At 43.7% G+C, this 18466-nt stretch overlaps 1 protein-coding gene and 1 long non-coding RNA gene across 11 annotated transcripts in view; both read left to right on the top strand.

The window, feature by feature from the left end:
- Positions 1 to 2722, top strand: part of gramd1ba (GRAM domain containing 1Ba) — a 369918-nt gene extending 367196 nt beyond the window's left edge. For all 10 annotated transcript variants that reach the window (XM_051931902.1, XM_051931899.1, XM_028810431.2 and 7 more), the window contains one exon: positions 1985 to 2722. In XM_051931902.1, coding sequence (XP_051787862.1) covers positions 1985 to 2074 — 90 coding nt within the window. In that variant the 3' untranslated portion in view covers positions 2075 to 2722. The remainder of the gene's footprint in view (positions 1 to 1984) is intronic.
- A 6643-nt stretch (positions 2723 to 9365) lies between these two features.
- Positions 9366 to 16813, top strand: LOC127529156 (uncharacterized). The gene is made up of 2 exons (XR_007935840.1): positions 9366 to 12063; positions 12125 to 16813. It is a non-coding gene; the product is annotated as an uncharacterized LOC127529156 (long non-coding RNA).
- The last annotated feature ends 1653 nt before the right edge of the window (positions 16814 to 18466 follow it).

Here is an 18466-nt window from a genome sequence, read left to right on the forward strand (position 1 = left end):
AGGTTCCTGTACTCCTCCTCCTGCCCACTCCTGATGAAGCCCACGATAGCAGTGTTGTCAGCGGACTTTTGCACATGGCAGGACTCCGAGTTGTATTGGAAGTCCGATGTATATAGGCTGAACAGGACCGGAGAATGTACAGTCCCCTGTGGCGCTCCTGTGTTGCTGACCACAATGTCAGACCTGCAGTTCTCAAGATGCACATACTGAGGTCTGTTTGTAAGATAGTCCACGATCCATGCCACTAGGTATGAATCTACTCCCATAGATAGTTAGATAGATAGCTAGATGTGAAAGGCAGTATAGATAGATAGATAGATAGATAGATAGATAGATAGATAGATAGATAGATAGATAGATAGATGTGAAAGGCACTATATAATAGATAGATAGATAGATAGATAGATAGATAGATAGATAGATAGATAGATGTGAAAGGCACTATATAATAGATAGATAGATAGATAGATAGTGCCTTTCACATCTATCTGTCTAACAGATAGATAGATGTGAAAGGCACTATATAACAGATAGATAGATGTGAAAGGCACTATATAATAGATAGATAGATAGATGTGAAATGCACTATAGATAAATAGATAGACAGATAGATGTGAAAGGCACTATATAATAAATAGATAGATAGATGTGAAAGGCACTATATAATAAATAGATAGATAGATGTGAAAGGCACTATATAATAAATAGATAGATAGATGTGAAAGGCACTATATAATAGATGGATAGATAGACTCCTGACGTCACGCTTCTCCCTCCCCCTGCCCACAGCCTCTGTCTCGGATTGGTGTGAATATATCATTCCTGCAAGTGAACTTTGATTCTTAGCTCGATGAGAGAAGTCACAGAATCAATCGGAATGTTCTAGGAAATCCTAGAAAAAAAAAAGATCTAAATCTATTAAGAAGTTCACTTGTGAAAGCGGACAGACAGATAGAGAGACAGACATAAGATTTGATAGAAAGAGTCTGCAGGGGTGTGTGTGAGTGTGTGTGTTTCTATGCACTGTACCCATTCTCCATTGTGCCTACCACTGCTGGGATAAACTGCCCCCCTTTCACTTTCCCCTTCACTTTAATTAGGTGAGCACAGCAAGTGGAAGGGTGGATGAATGTAAAATTCAAATAACTGTAACCTTAGGCCTAAGAGTATGTATTGTAACCAGTAGGGGGCACCACCGAGCCTCACATCCCAGACCCCAAAATTTCCACCACAGTCACCAAATGCCATAAAGTACAGCCAGAAATCATACAAAGCAATGGCTCTCCTTCCACCTCCAGCTGAGTGTTGCCCACTGCCTCCCAACTCTGACTCCTTTTATGCTGGACCCGGAACGGCTTCTGGTGTCCCAGCATGACTTCGGGGTTGTTTGGGAACCAGGGAGGTCTCCTCTGTCAACAACATCCCCTGGCACCTTCAATCTTGGCAGTGGGTCATGCCATCTTTCAGCCAGGGTGCCCTTCTGTCCTTCGTGGCAGTCACTGTAGGTATCCACATTGCGTCTCTCTTTACGGTGTGCACTGTATGTGTGTTTGTGTGTGATGTTGTCTCATTAATTCATGGCAGAGCCCCCAGAGTTAGAAAGTGGGATTGGTGGTGGGACAAACGCAGACTCCTGCTGCCCCTTCTCTCATCTGCTCGTCCAGAATTCCAACAGACATTTAAAGACATAGCAGATAACAGTACAGTACATGGCAAATACACTTGGCGCAGATTTCTGAATGCAGAATACACTAAGAAGTTAAGACTGAAGCGTTCATTTGTGAATGAAAACCCGCAGCCACAGTGGTACCCCCCCAGGACTGAACCTCGGGACCCCCTGCCATAGAGTGTCTTTGCTGGCCTCTTTTATTAACGCCTATCGTGTGACAGAGATCAACGTCTGTTACGTGGTAGGGGAGGTGTTGGCTCTTGTGCCCCCCAACAATGCCCACCTGATATCTGTGCTTTTTACTGTCCCACCCAGATGAAGGACTCGCTCATCAACCTGCAGAAGGGCATCGGCCTGAGCGACTACTCCGCCGAAACGGAAGACAAGAGGAACCGCTACCACTGATGGACATTTCCAGGCCAAGAGGGAACGGTGTGCAATATGTAAATATGCGTTCACGCAAGTTAAGTCGAGATACTGGACCCCCACACTCCTCCTCCACATCCCCCCTGCCCCCTCCCAACAGTCGCGGTAGACAGTATTGAGTCGCTGCTGCTCCACAATGGATACTTAACATGACTGAAGTTCAAGGTGACCACAGGCCGGACAAAGAGCTCGGTTAGCACTGAGGCATCATGGGAAGACAGCAGCCACGCTAACCAGGGCCGGCACTCCTGTTTTTTTTTTTTTTTATCTTTTTTTAATTTATTCTTTTTATAGAATGTTGTACTGTAAGCTTCTGCTGCGTAACAAACAGAATCGCATGTGTTACCCTCCATAGGCCGTCATTGTCCATTGAAGGCATTTAACTAGAATTCTGTGCAATCAGTGTCTGAAATGAGACAGAGGCAAAGACAAAAAAATAAGGCATTATTTAATAGAAAGGAGGAAAGGCGGGTTTATTTATTGAGGCGGCGCAGAGCAGCGGGGTCCGCTTCGTTGGGGTCTTTACCTGAGCTGCAGAATCCCTTTTATCTTCAGGGGACATGGCGTGTGACAGGGACCAGACAGAGATGCTGCGCACTGAGGGACAGTAGACGCTGGACTATGAGATGGGGGGTTTGGGGGGGGGGGGGGGGGGTGGCTATGGAGGGGGGTCTCACAGACTGCTGTCTTAACTGGGGCAGGACCCCCGTTGGACAGCAGTCCTTTACACTTAGCGCTCTTGTCCTGAGTTACCACGGGCTGTCTTTGTCATGTCAGAGGTCTCAGACAAGATGGCCACACATTGCTAACCACACTGGTGAAGTAAAAGTGAAACTGGACTGAGATCAGCGCGGGGTGCGGATTAAGAAATGGTGCCCGCCATGCAAAGGCTTAAACCAATCCCAGCACTGGCAAAGGGGCCAAAAAAACGACTGCCTTGGCACAGAACCAAAGGCCCGTCTTTAAGCTGCAAGGTGCTTGTGTGGTGTTAAAGGGTAAAACGGGCACCCATGTGCTTGACAACACCCACTTGGGCACAGCTGGGCTGGCATCCCTGCTGAGTTTTTAAATGCTTCTTCGGATTATTGTATTAATTTATTGTTGTATTTATTACAACTTGTCAAACTGTAACAGTATATCTTCCAAGAGGAAAAAACAATATGTATATAAATATGTTTCATAGCCATAGTTTTTAAACAAAACCTCACCTGGAGAATTCTGGGAAAGCACTTTGACTGGCTATGGACAGATGTACAGATTATTGCAGGCGCTACATACATTAATTCTTACTGTTTTGCACCCTCTGGGTGTGTATGTGTGTGTGTGTGTGTGTGTGTGTGTGTGTGTGTGTGTGTGTGTGTATACGGATATAGGGTCTGTGACGAGGGGTACTCCTGGGTCAGAGTACGCACAACAAGTTACAGGGGTCTGTTAACTCAAACATTGGAAAATGAAAAAGCTAGAAACACAGCCATATATACTGTAACATAGAGCTGATACACAGACATACAGTATATGTAACAGGCAATGTGTGTGTGTGTGTGTGTGTAAATAGAAAGATTTATGGATACACACATACATGTACTGTATATAAAGCAGGCTTACAGTTGTTTGTATGGAAAAAGACATGCAGGTTATGGTTACTGGGATTGTTCCAGTTTTCCCATGACATTGCCATAGATAAGTGGGTTAGTTAAAGAATGCATGTACTGCATCTGGGTCTATGTACATGTATACATGTATTTACTTACTACAGTATATATGCACTGTAACAAGAATGAGTCAGAGACATCATAAAGAGTTGGGGCAGCCACCCGTATAATATGCTCGGCTGCAAAATTGCTTCTTTTTGTACACGATGTGTATAGATCAGAGTCCAGAACAGAACTGCCTGTACTGAGGCAAGATGGCAGTTTTAAAGGCCTGGAAAGGAAATGACATCAACGGTGCAGGAACTGAGAGTGGCGTCCTCGTGCCCAGAAGTGACGTCATCCTTGGGGCCGGCAAGAGGCGGGATTTCCCAGGAAAGGTCTGCAAGGGACTAAGAGAGATAGTCAGTACACTCCGCCGCCCCCTGGCCCGGCGTAGAATTACTAGTGTTTAGGCCATTCAGCTGTTTCCCATGCACACGTGTGTGACAGCACGTATTCATACATTACATGTACAATACATATATGTGCTTATGTAACATTTTAATGTGTTATACCATATTTAAATATACAGTATATATATATATATATATATATATATATAAAAAATGTGTGTGCATGTGTGTATAAAGAAAGATACAGTATACAATATAATTAGTATATATAGTAAAGTAAGATACTAAATATAATTAATATATGCACATACACATTACATATAATACCTATAGTATTTCGGTATATTTTAATATACTGTATTTCAATTTAAATCTAAATAATATAAATATAAACATACTGTATATGTGTTTGTTTGTGTGTGTATATATAAAATATATATACACAAGCTGGTATTTTCCAGGTTCTGTATAGGTGTTTGCATATTATGTATGTGTGTGTGTGTGTGTATATACAGTATATAAATATGCATATATAAGCGGAGTGGTGTCTCTGAGGCTAAGGATCAGCGCTGGTATCCAGATGGTTCAAATGCCAAAAGAGACCCTACTCTGCTGGGTCCTTGAGCCAGCCCTTATCCTTCAGTTGCTCCAGGGGTGCAGTACAATGTATGTATGTGTATGTATGTGTATATATGTATATAAATGTGCGTATATATATATATATATATATATATATATATATATATATATATATATATATATATGGTGCATAGTTTACTGTCAAATAATGCCAAGAGTACGTGACACGTGTTTCGCCTTCATTTGGGTTCATCAGGCGTACACACTCACTGCTCCCTTCTGGGGGATCGAACCTCGGACGTCAGCATCAGAGACGAAGCCCCTTTACGCTGCACCACGGCATGTGGTTCATTTATTTGACAGCTTGTAGGTCCGGAGTAATTACGTTCATTGCATTCATAGTCTGAGTCCCGACCTGAATTGTGTGGGTGGTTACCTACCAGGTAACGCTTGTGGTTGGTCTGCCATTTGGCAAACATCTGCCACAGTGCCCTCTTCAGCTTCTCGTAACTGAAGAGGGTAACCACCCACACAATTCAGGTCGGGACTCAGACTACAAATGCAATGAATATATATATATATATATATATATATATATATATATATATATATATATATATATATATATATATATACATATATATACATATACACACACATATATATATATATATATATTGTACCTCATATATATATATAATTTTTTTTTTTCCTGGTGAGCGTCATGTGGCGTCTGTGTGTGTATTTGTACTGTATGTATGTGTATTTATACATATGAAGTATATATATATATATAATATAGAGAGAGAGTGTATATAGAGGGGTGGGTGTGTGTTTGTGTTTCTATATACTGTGCCCATCACTGTGCCCTCACTTGAATTAGGTGAGCACAGAAAATGGAGGGAGGGATGAATATAAAATTCAGATGTCACTATAACTGTGGGCCGAAGAGTATGAATGTATCCACACACACGCACACACACACACACACACACACTTACTGCACCAGTATGTATTTATAGTATGTATGCGTGTGTATGTTCTTGTGTGGTGTCGTCTAATTAAATCACGGCATTGCACCCAGAGTTAGAAAAATGACAGTGAAGAGGCTGACGCTCATGGTGGGCCAATGCAGACTCCCGCTGCTCCTTCTCTGATCTGCTATGGCAGAATTCCACCAAGCCTGGCACCTGTCAGACTGCAGTGATCCATGACCAGTGCACCCCCAGTACCCAGACTGGACCAGACCCACCTTAGGCTTCCACATTTCTCCAGTTCCTCTTTTTAGCCTTCATTAAGTGAGCACCAGAGCTTTAGTTGTGGTCGCCATCGTCGTCGTTCCCTGCCATCTTCCTGTACTTTCGGTTTTGCTCTGAGCCCACCCTGCATTCTGAAGTGTGGCTAAGCTTTTCATTGTCCATCAAGGAAACTTCTGAGGGGCCATAGAGGAGTGTGTGTCAGGTGGTGGGTGGCGTGTTTTGGTTTATTTTTTCCTGTTCTTCTCATTCTCTCACCTGAGCTATGCAAGACTGTTGGTTTCTGAAGAGAGAAGCCCCCCGGACAAATGCTGCTCCACTTTTTTTTTTTTTTGTTGGACATTGAGTCCCACCTTGGGTTCTGCTGTGCTGACAGAGTGGTCTCCTCCTCGGTGGTTCAGATGGTCAGGTGCCAGGCAGCCAGTTCTAGACTTGGTCTGATTAGTCACCCATCTCCTCAGGGAGGTCTGCATTGGCCCAGTTGAGCCCCGTCTGGACTGTAGACAAGGACCCCCCACACCCCCCCTGTGTTTCTCAAAGGGATTCTGCAGCTCTTGATTAGTGCATTGTCCTGCTTTTCAAATTCTAGGTGTATAGCAATGCTGAAAATGCTTGAAAGAATGACAGGTGCAGATATTTATTGTGAATTGCTGTAAATAGACAAGAGAAGATGAACCTCTACGGGGTGGCTGGTGTATATGGGGTGGGAATGGGATTTGTTTCCATTTTTTTTATAATTCTTTTTGTTTGTTTCCCTTCTCTTTGGTTTCCCCATCTTGTGTTGAAGTTCACAATGATTGTAAACCATTCCTCATCGGCGTCTCTTCTGTAGCCAAACTGCCTTGTATCGACTCTCGGTTGCTGTAACGCGCCCCCCTTTGCTGGGCCAGGCCGGCTTCTGGACCAGCAGCTCTAGTAGGGGGTGCCGTCAGCCATTTTTCTTTTTTCGTATTTAAACTGCATGACCGCCTGGTTCAAGGCTGGCATCCCTGAACTGAGTGCTTGAGAACCCAACACACTGTTTTAGTATTACAAGCCTGCAAAAATCAAACCCCCTCCCCAAACGCCGCCGTATTTTAAAAAGCCAAGGAGGAAATATTGGCCATTGTAGGAAATGAGCTCATGTACTGAGCGTTAATCAACCAAAAAAAAAAAAAAAACTAAAGTACAAAAGATGGAAAAGGGAGAAAAAATAAAAATAATAATAAGGTGAGAAAAGGCTGGCAATCCTCACACCAAACGTCACCCAGAAAAACTGAAATGGCTGGATAACACATGGATAGCATTAGCACGTCCCCCGCGTCCTTTTGCACTTCTTCCGTATTCGTTTGTGGGTAACGTGCCCCACTGTGCCCAGGGGCTGCCTCACATCTTGTGCCCGGTGCTGTCCGCATAGGCTCCAGCCCCCCTCAACTGGACTCAGAGTTTCACAGGGTTGCTTTGTGATCAGATCATTTATCAGAAGAATAAAAGAAAACCTAACCGATATGAGCAGACGAGAAACAGAAACACTAAAGAGAACCGAAAGATTTGAAGAGCGAGCTTGGGCCACCACATAGCCGAGAGATCAGGGTGAAGACGAGCTAAACACGTCTGGGCTTTAAAGAAATGACCTCGGCAGGGACGTACCAGGCGGGCAGCAGGCTGACATTTCTGTTTAGTAGCCCGGGAGGTCCAGTTGAGTTTCATGGCTAAGAGACTGAGGAGAGTTAACATGCGATGTGATGAGCTCCAGCGCGACACAAGGAAAATCATTCCAAATGTGATTATAGGGTGGCACAGTGCCCAATGCTGCCAGCTCACAGTTCTGAGTCCAGACCCCTCTGCCTGTGAGGAGATTGCATGTTCTCCCCTTAGTCTAGGTGGGCTTTTCTCCAGATACTTTTTAATTTTCCACACCAACCTTCAAGGCATGCAGGTCTGGCTAATTTGTGAGTTTGTCGAACTAAAACTGGTGAGGAGGTGCTTGTAAGGGTACCCAGTGGTGGACTGGCACACTGTTTTATCGTGGAAGAGGCCTAAGGTGACCCTCTTCTTACATTCAGACTCTTTATTATGTACACTTTTCTGACAGACTTTTCTTTTATGTATTTTTTCTATATCTATATCATATATATTTAATTACATATTTAGATTAGATAAACTTTATTAATCCCATGGGGAAATTCAAATGCATAATAATGTTCTACATTATTATTATTATTATTATTAATAATAATAATAATAATAATAATAATAATAAATTCTATATACAGTATAATTTATATTCTTTATCTATTTATCAATCTCTCTGTTTACCTATCTATCTATCTATCTACAGAATACAGAGGTGGACAGTTGTGAGTACACGAGGCTGGCAATCTGAGCACCTCAGGGTTGTACCTAAGTACACGGTGCCATTGTGACATTCTTTTGAGTTAATAAAGCTATTGAGTGGATAAAGCTATTGTAATAAGCATAACCTGCTTGTCTTTTTCCATTTGAAAAGCTCTAAATCTACTTTTATACACACTTATATATATTGTGAGACTCGCCCAGACACCACCAGTCAAAGACCACATCTTTATCAAAGACATGTTTAATTTTCTTCTGTTACACACAGTCCTGCACAACACACTGTGCTTCCCAGCACCAATCACCTTTTCACCGGGCTTCTCTCTCACTGTCTGTGGGCCGCCTTTCCTCTCTCCACGGGGGCTTAGTCCTGCTCCCACTCCCGACTCCAGCTGACTGATTGGAGGGAGGCAGCCCTTTTAATTCTCACCCAGATGAGCTCCAGGTGCTCTGCCTGACGACACTTCCTGGTGTGGCAGAAGTGACAGGAGAGCACCCGGAAGCACTCGGGTGTCCCTGGAAGGATCATCGTCTATGGGCGTGGCGGAAGTAGATGTGTCCCAGGCTCCATGAGGCTCGGGGCACCCACTGGCATTGGGCACCGGCCCCAACGGGCTTGAGCCTCCTTGCTCCCCTTCCATGGCCCTCTCCTGATCCAGGGCGGTCGCCCCCTTGTGGCCCGGAGGATGAATACGCCACCTCCCGGTCCTTCCAGGCATCCCAGCCGGGTCTGTCCCCCAGCCTCCAGCGACAATATATATGTAAATGTATATATTTATATGTATATGTATATATGTATATATATATATATATATATATATATATATGTGTGTGTGTGTGTGTGTATATATATATATATATATATATATATATATATATATATATATATATATATATATATATATATATATATATATATATGTATGTGTATATATGTATATGTATATGTGTATATATGTATATGTGTATATGTGTATATGTATATATATGTATCTGTATATGTATGTATGTATATATATATATATGTATATGTATGTGTGTGTGTGTGTATACTATATATAAAGGTGGCCAAAAGTAGATTTAGAGTTTTTCAAATGGAAAAAGACAAGCAGGTTATGCTTATTATAATAGCTTTATTCATGTTTGTTTGTATTCATTTATATATATACTAGGGTGCCCAACCCTCAGTTGCGGCCAGAATATTAGTAAAATCTGTAAATGTACAAAAGAGAAATTATTACTTATTAGAGTCAAAATCATGAAATTCTATAAATATGTAAAAGAAAAATTTATTTTTATTTAACAGTAAAAAAACGTTAAACTGAGGTCCACTATGCTCAATGAGTATTCATAAGAGAGTAAATAAACAATCCATTAGTTTTGACTGACATTCTTATAGATAAAAAAACATTTTTTTAAAAATGACTCACCCATGAAAACTAAAGTGGTATGCAATGGGTCATCGTAACTCGACCTTCTTGATATTTTTTAGTTTATAATTTAAAAACAATAAGAATCAGAAAATCTAACAACATCACATTAAAGATCGATAAATTCTGAAAAGAATTATACCAAATATATATATATATGTAGGTTTTTAAATAAGCCTGATTTAAAGTGTGACATAAAAACGTCACATAAAATCGTCACATAAAATCTTAGGATTTTATATATATATATATATATATATATATATATATAACCTGCTATATCTTAACTACAGGGTCACAAGGGGTCTGCTGGAGCCAATCCCAGCCAACACAGGGTGCAAGGCAGGAAACAAACCCCGGGCAGGGTGCCAGCCCACCGCAGAACACACACACACACACACCAAACACACATTACGGACAATTTAGAATCGCCAATGCACCTCACCTGCATGTCTTTGGACTGTGAGAGGAAACCGGAGCGCCCGTAAGAAACCCACGCTGACACGGGGAGAACATGCAAACTCCACGCAGGGAGGACCCGGGAAGCAAATGTGTGTGTGTGTATATATATAAATATATATTTACATATATATAATATATATACTAAGTGAAATACCCAGCATTGCCCAAGAGAAAAATAAAGTTTTTTTTTTATTATTTTTTGAGAAAAATATAATTAAAAAAAAAACGCAACTTTAAAAATAAAAATAAATTAACAAACAATGAAGACTCACTAATGTGCTTGTCTTGCGGTCTTGTATGTGTGTTATCATCCAGTTGACGCTCGGAACCAGGTGGGTGGGCTCAGGTGGCCGCAAGTGACGTCAGACGTCATCACATCTGTAGACAGAATAAGAGGAGAGGCATTAGCAGGCAGCACCAACCCTTGACTTAGGGTGAAATTGCACTGAATTTGTCTCCCAGGCACGTGTGTGTGTGCAGCAATGTATACAAACATGCGTGTTTCTCGTCTGATCTTCCAAAACTATGATTCCGGCTGAGGGCCACAACACACACACATGCACACACACATTTACACAGTATATACTTACTCCATATTGTCAACAGAAGTAGATGGGCAGCAGTTCATGCATTGGCATGTACCACCCTGGTAAGCCCCATTTAATGCCAGTCAAAGAGAAAGTAAATTTCTATAAAGTAACAGCCACAGCGTTGTATTTACATGGGAGTGCTGGAGCACAGGAGCTCTGGGTCTCTCCCTAAATGAACGCTCACTAGACCACTAGAGTGGACCAAATGTATAGCGCTCACCTTCAGGGCGCCTGGTCAGGTTTCTTCTGGTGTTTGCCCCTCAGATTTGTAGTTAGCGACTGTGTCCCCTCTCGTCCCAGTTGGTAGTACATTACTTTACCATGCTACAGCCTTGAAAGTGCCCCCCAAGCACACGCTGTTTGACAATATGCACACCCACATATATATTTATACAGTATGTAGGGTATTGAAAGGGAAGGTCAGCTAACTGAGCTTCATCTTTTTCATTTCAACCAAACCTTTTCTGTTCCTGCTTTCCATCGATGGCCATCACTTGATAGCCATTTCTCCAAATCAGGGGCTTCGCCTTATTTGCACTTTACAGCCTCTCACTTGATCTCGTGTCACCCAAGTGTGAGTGCCATCAGCTCCTAGGAGCTCCAATGGCATGGGCCACAGTATGGCGTTGCAGCCATTTGGCAGCGTTGGCACCGGGTGCACACAAACAATGAATGTAATTTAAACTAAAGGGCAGACAAATGCATGCACTTTATAGACCTCGAATGAAGAAGAGGATTTGGAGAAAGGGTCCTGGGCTTGCAGGCAGGACACAATTGCTATCAATGCTGCTTCCACCTTCCCGTGTCTACTTTGGCATGTTTTTTTTTTGTTTTTTTTTTGAGAGATACACACTTGTAACACTTGTCACCCCCAAAAGTTATTTTTGATCAAAACCCTTATGGAAATGGCTGAGCCGTGTCCTCCAAACTACTGCAGATGCCAGATTGTGCCAGTGTATTGGCCATTCGTAACTTCTTTAACAATAATGATGGCTGCTTTTGGAGGGACTCTGTCTTGTCACATATGCAATGAAATTCTTACACGCATGTCTACCCAGCATGCAACACGTCACTGCTCTCCACAGCCAAGGGCATTCTGCTAAAATACAGAACTCCATTAATTGACTAGAAAACACAATTCCAGTTCCCTGATGTACTCCTTATGCCGCTAATTTACTGGAATTCTATTACTCCTCCATCCATTTACTGGACTCGCTTAATGTGAATGTGGGGTCATAGTGAGCTAAAGCATCAGGTTCAAAACAAGAACCAAGTGCCATTCCACTGTCAGGCATACTGAGTGACTTTCATCCCGACTGATCTGAGTGATGTAGTCCACCACTAAGCACAATGGACAAGTTTCACTCCTGATCGGTGGGCTGCAGTTCACTGCTAGGTACACTGGGTAAGTTTTGCCCCTGATTAATTCAGGAGGTGTAGTTCACTACTAGGCACCCTGGTCAAACTTCAGTTTGATTGACACAGATTTGGGGCACTAATTCAATGCTAGGCACACTGGGTAAGTTTTAGCCCAGATCGATTGGTGGGTACCAGTCCTCTGCTAAGCACACTAGTCAAGTTTCACCCAGATAGACTGGGCAGTGCCAGTCCATCACTAGGCACACTGGACAAGTTTCACTCCAGATTGATTGTTGGGCAGTGCCAGTCCACCACTAGACACACTAGACAAGTTTCACTCCAGATTGATTGTTGGGCAGTGCCAGTCTACCTCTAGGCACATTGGGCAAGTTTCACCCCTAATCAATTGGGGGATGCCAGTCCATCACTAGGCATGTTTAACCCTTGGTTGACTGGGAGGGTGCCAGTCCACCACTAGGTAAGTTTCATTCCTGGTCAATTAGGGGGTGCCATTCCTGCACTAGGCATACTGGGAAGGCTTCAACCCAATTGTCATGGGGAGGGAGGGTAGTAGTCCACCACTAGGCATGCTGGCCAACTTTCACCGCAGACTGATTGTTAGGCACCGGTCCATCGTTAGGCACACAGGATAAGTTTCACCCTAATTGATTTCAACAATCTCCCTGTAGGCATTCTGTACCAGTTTAACCTCTAATTGACTGGGAGAGTACCAGTCCATCATTGAGCACACTGGGTAAGCTTTACTTCTGGTCAGTTAAGGGGTGCCATTCTGTCGCTAGGCAAATTGGGAAAGCTTCACCCCAATTTTCTAGGTTGGGGGTACCAGTCCACAACTTGAGATGCTGGGCAATTTTCACACCAGACTGACTGGTGGGCACCAGTCCACTGGTATGCACACAAGATGTTGCCAGTCCACCGGTAGGCACGCTGGACACGTTTTCCCCTGATCAAACTCCCCTGCATGTCTGTTTCAATCTGCACCTTGCCCAATTTCATGCGTTCAGCTCTGGTTGACTCCTTATAGCTCCTTGCTCTGTGGATTAGCATATTGTGATTTCTAATTTGCATATTGCCACTCCCCTTTTTCGGTTCCTGCCTTGTAAGCAGGCGACTGTTATTTTTTAGTCATTTTCAATAAACGGACGCCTCTCGTAAGCACATCTGGTGACTTTGCAGTGACACTGCTCCTCACTGTGTTTCTCAGAGCATTAGCTTCTAAAGGCCATGTCACATTTGGTGGCTTTTCCAGAGATTTTTCAGTCGTATTCAGTCGGTGACAAGCTCCTATAAAGTCAATGGTGTGATGTGACATACCCAGCGACCGACTCCAACTGGTCCGCCACTCAATCTGACAGAATCAAGCTGGTTAAGTTAACATCCTCTGGTGATAAGATCAGCAATGGCAGTCGGCAGATCTGACATACCCCATGACTAGAATCCGTGTGATGTCACATCGGCTTAAGGTTGTGTTAGCCACCAGCAGCCCAGTATGTGGCATGTTCAGGGTTGAGTGACCTTCAGCTTGAGTCACATGTGTTTCACAATTGAAGATTAAACCCTGCAGTGTCTGAGCCAAGGTCCCTGTCTCCTATATCTCTACCATGGAGCTTTAAAGACCCTAAACTGGTTAGGCTTATCCAGAGCAGCCCACCATGAGCTCCTCAGTGGGAGCTTGAATGTGATGCTACTCTTTCATTCATTCTGCTTACCCTGTGGTTGTACAGGGGCCAAAGCTTAGCACAGAAGAATTGGAGGAAAAGACAAAAGGCAATCCTGGACAAGACCCCAGTCCTTTGCAGACCACCCATTTAGAGTAGCCCCTTAACCTAACATTAGAACAGTTTGGACGAGACTCGATCATTCAGCCTAACACAGCTTGTCAATCCTGCTCAACTAATGTCGAGCCCCTAAAGTTGGCCAGGATTTGAAACTGGGACCCCCAGAACCACTGTGCACCCTTTATGGTCAGCAAAGCTAACAGATTTCAATTCTGCTACACTGTTCATTTTCTACAGTGGTTGTTCCTGCCTTGCACCGTATGCCTGCTGGGATAACCTCTGTGCTCGGGATAAGGTGAGTTTGGAAGATGGCTGGGTGGATGGACTTTGGAGTAGCACTCGGATGCCACCTGTTTTTGTCTGCCTCCTGCAGTTGACCAGTTTGATTTAAACACACATTTGTGGAGTGGCCATACTTAATAATAAAAATACATTTTATTTATATAGCGCCTTTCCCATGCTCAAGGCGCTTCATTTTTAATCTTCTTTAGTATTGCTGTGTCTCTGTGGTGAGTGGGAGCCCCCTAGGGGTGGGCAGAGGAAGTTCTCGTCTTGAACATTTCAGTTGCTTTTCCCAGTCTGCCAGAGGTTGTCAGGTTTTTGACTCCTCCTTTTTTGTTTTGCTTGTCATTATTAGTGGTGGGGTTAATTTGTGAGGGGGGGGGGGGGGGGTCATACACAGAGACACATCTGCTATCCATGGCCAGTCCAGATAAATGTAAATTCCACCCAACCAGAAGGGGGTGCAGTTCTGCAGATGAAACCCTAAGGCTGATTGTCCCATTTGAAAGTATTTCAAATTCGTCGTGCTGATTTTCCATGAGTAAAGTGATAGCGGTAACCGGCAGATGCTTATGCCCAATTACGGAATATTCACAGGAACTTCATCCAACCATCTTCCAAATCTAATGATCTGGGGCGGGATCACGGAGAAGATACAGCCAATCCCAGCAAGCATCAGGAGCAAGGCAGGAACAGTCTGTGGTTGGGGGGGCACCAGTCCATCACATGGTGAATACACACACACACACACACACACACTGGGGCCAAAGAAGCACCGCCAGTCCGCCTAAGCTGCATGTCTTTGGACTGTGGGAGGAAGCCGGAGCACCGAGAGAACATGCAGTGCTTAAATTAAAGAAATGTCTGAGGTTTGTGTCTGAAGCAGCGTGCAGCTGCGCACTCGGGTGGGCTTCTATGACTATTTAAAGGGCCTTTGGGGTGGACTGAGCTGCTGTGACGGACCAATCAGAGCACCGAACTGCCACCCCCAATTAACTGATTGACCGCTTTGCAGACGGGTTACTCAGTGCTCTTTAGTCCCCCATCAATTTACTGTAAGTCCAGGATATCAGCGCAGCATCCCACTAGTGTCTCACTCCAGCCCACCGGGGTAACGTCATTCCAGACGGGCTTCTTCAGCCTGCTACTCACTTGGTGATTTCCGACTGGAGGAGCTGCCCAGTCAGGGTCCGGAGGAGGTGGTCCTGTGCGAAAGGTGCTATATAATAAAAAGTATATTGGAAATCATGAACAGGGCCAGTTACCTGAAGGCAGTGCAAGGCTGCGCCCTGCTTGGAAGGGCGTCCGCCATACTGTACGTAACGTAGAAGATCGAGCAAATTTTGCAGATCTTTAAGCAGAATACTGACATGTGGCCAAGCAGGGGGCTTATATGGTGACCTTTGTTCACCGTGCACAGTTTTGAAAAGTTAAAAAGTGAGTGCAGATTAAGATTTTTGTGGTACCACCCATCCATTTGTCCAGGTGCCCACCTCAGTGCCTCACATCACTCCTCGCTCACATTTATGTGCTCGTTGTCCTTTTTGGTCATATCTATCTGAGGCAGACACGTTCCCAGAGGTTGGATGCCCTCTTATTAGGATGTCAGGGTTTGCCCCCCCCCCAAAAAAAAACACACACAACACCCCCCCCCCTTATTTTGAGTTTCTTTTTCTATGCAAAGTTTTGTGCTCTTGATATGACCGAATGAGGAGCACACAGAGAATGCCCAAAGTTAAGTTATGTGGGCCCTGCGGACGCCCTGAGCGCAGACGTGTGGTGGTTGAGCCCCTGCTGGGGGGTCTCGTGTCCTCTTATATAACCATTAGAGCCTTGGAAACATCTTCAATGCCAATGAATCGTGCGATCCTGCATTTATTTGCTCTTGCTTAGCCGCTCATTACTTCTAATATGAAAGCCGGTCAGCGTTGTCCGAGGGAGACGTGCGCTCAGCCGCCACAGCACAGTTCCGACTCGAACGGGCGACTCGATCCAACTTGACCCTCACACGGTTACCTCAGGAAACAGCGTTGCCCACATTCTCCCCCCAATGCCCCCGCAAAGCCATGTCAGACCACATTGGTTTATGTGTGTTGGTACCAGCCTTGTGCCCGTTAGGTTAGGGTTGACGAGCCAAATGTAGTGTGGGGTCACCGCTGCCGCAGGCTCACCCAACAAACTACCTGCCACTTGGACTGCGGCCGGGCGACAACTCGACAAGAACGCTCCCGACAACGGTGTCCTCCCTGCGTCCAGGAATTATTCAACTGATGTATTTATGTGCATTAAATCCTTATGTATGTTTTTATAGAGTTGTTTTGATTTCGATATATTGAATATGAAAGGAAATATATATAAATATATATATATATAAAACTCTTTCTATTAAATATACTGTATTTACATACTGTGTATATCTACAGTATATATAGAGAGACAGACACGTTACAATTTTGCGCTGTGTGCAGGTCTAGGGTTACTCATAATCAAGCCTACTAGAGACTAAACTATTAGAGCTACCAAAATGATGTACAGTAGGACATGAAATTGAAATAAAGCATTGGAGCAGAGATTTTTTTCTGACTTGCGTGTCCTGCCTGGTGCATTTGTCTCCTCGTCGCTTTCTTGGCGTTTTTGCGGAAGAGGAAGAATCATGAGTGCCGTGTGCTGTGCCACCTCGATGACATTATTGTTGGGTTTGACATTCATTCACTTGGATGAAAGAAGGAAAGAGACTCCCTCTGGGGGCAGCTTCATCAAGGTGGGTAAGTGGGAATTCTGGGTAATATGGGGTTCTGTTCATTGCATAATAATAATTAAAACAATAAGATGTATTATCATCGTCATTATCATAAAATAGGCTTCTTACTTATAGATCCACCATCCTGGGTTCAAGTCCTGGGCCTGGCCACTATTTGTGTCAGTTTGCATGTCCTCCCTGTGTCCATTTTGTACCTGATGTCACTCCTCTTAACTGAATTACTGGGTTAGAAAGTGAATGGATGGATTAGCAGGAAATAATAAGAAGATGAAGAAGAAATCATACAGAATCTATTACTATTATTATTATCATCATTTAATGGGCTACATGGTGGCACAGTGGTTAGTGCTGCCACCTCACATTTCCACTGTCCCCAGTTTGAATTTTAAGCCTGGCCGCTGTCTGTGTCAGTTTGCATGTCCGTCCTTGTGTCCGTTTTGTACCTGATGTCACTCCTTGTGACATTGATGGATCAGATCAATAATAATAATTATTATTTATTGTTATTATCATCGTTATAATTAAATGGGCTGCATGGTGGCATAGGGATTATTACTACCATGTCACATATCCACAGTGTCAGGTTTGAATCTTAAGCCTGGCCACTGTTTGTGTCAGTCTGCATGTCCTCGGTGTGTCCATTTTGTACCTGATGTCACTCCTCTTTACTGAATTACTGGGTTAGAAAGTGAATGGATTGATTAGCGGGATATAATAACCTATTACTATTATTATTATCATCATTTAATGGGCTGCATGGTGGCACAGTGGTTAGTGCTGCCACCCCACATATCCACTGTCCCCAGTTTGAATTTTAAGCCTGGCCGCTGTCTGTGTCAGTTTGCATGTCCTCCCTGTGTCCATTTTGTACCTGATGTCACTCCTCTTTGCTGAATTACTGGGTTAGAAAGTGAATTGATTGATCAGATCAATAATAATAATTATTATTTATTGTTATCATCATCATCATTATAATTAAATGGGCTGCATGGTGGCAAAGGGGTTATTACTGCCATGTCACATATCCGCAGTGTCAGGTTTGAATCTTAAGCCTGGCCACTGTTTGTGTCAGTCTGCATGTTCTCTCTGTGTCCATGTTTGCTTTTCTTTCGCTCCCACACCACATGTACAAGTAGGATAGTTTAACTGGTTACATCCAATCTGACCCCATTATGAGTGAGTGTGGGCATTGGGCATGAGTGTGCCCTGTGACAGGAGGCCTCCCCATTCAGAGCTGGTTCCTGCCACGTACCTCCTGCCACTCCTCATGACACTGAGTTAGAAAGTGAATAGAAGGATGAGATGGAATATAATAATAATAATAATAATAATAATACTGGCTTCATCATCATCATGAAATGGGGTGCATGGCGGCCCAGCTGTTAGTGCTGCCACATCACATATCCAGTGTTCTGCGTATGAATCTTGGGTCTTGGTCCTGTGATAGTCTGCATGTTCTCCTTGTGTATTATTAG

This window comes from Erpetoichthys calabaricus, chromosome 9, assembly GCF_900747795.2.
Source record: "Erpetoichthys calabaricus chromosome 9, fErpCal1.3, whole genome shotgun sequence".
NCBI classification, from domain to species: domain Eukaryota; kingdom Metazoa; phylum Chordata; class Cladistia; order Polypteriformes; family Polypteridae; genus Erpetoichthys; species Erpetoichthys calabaricus.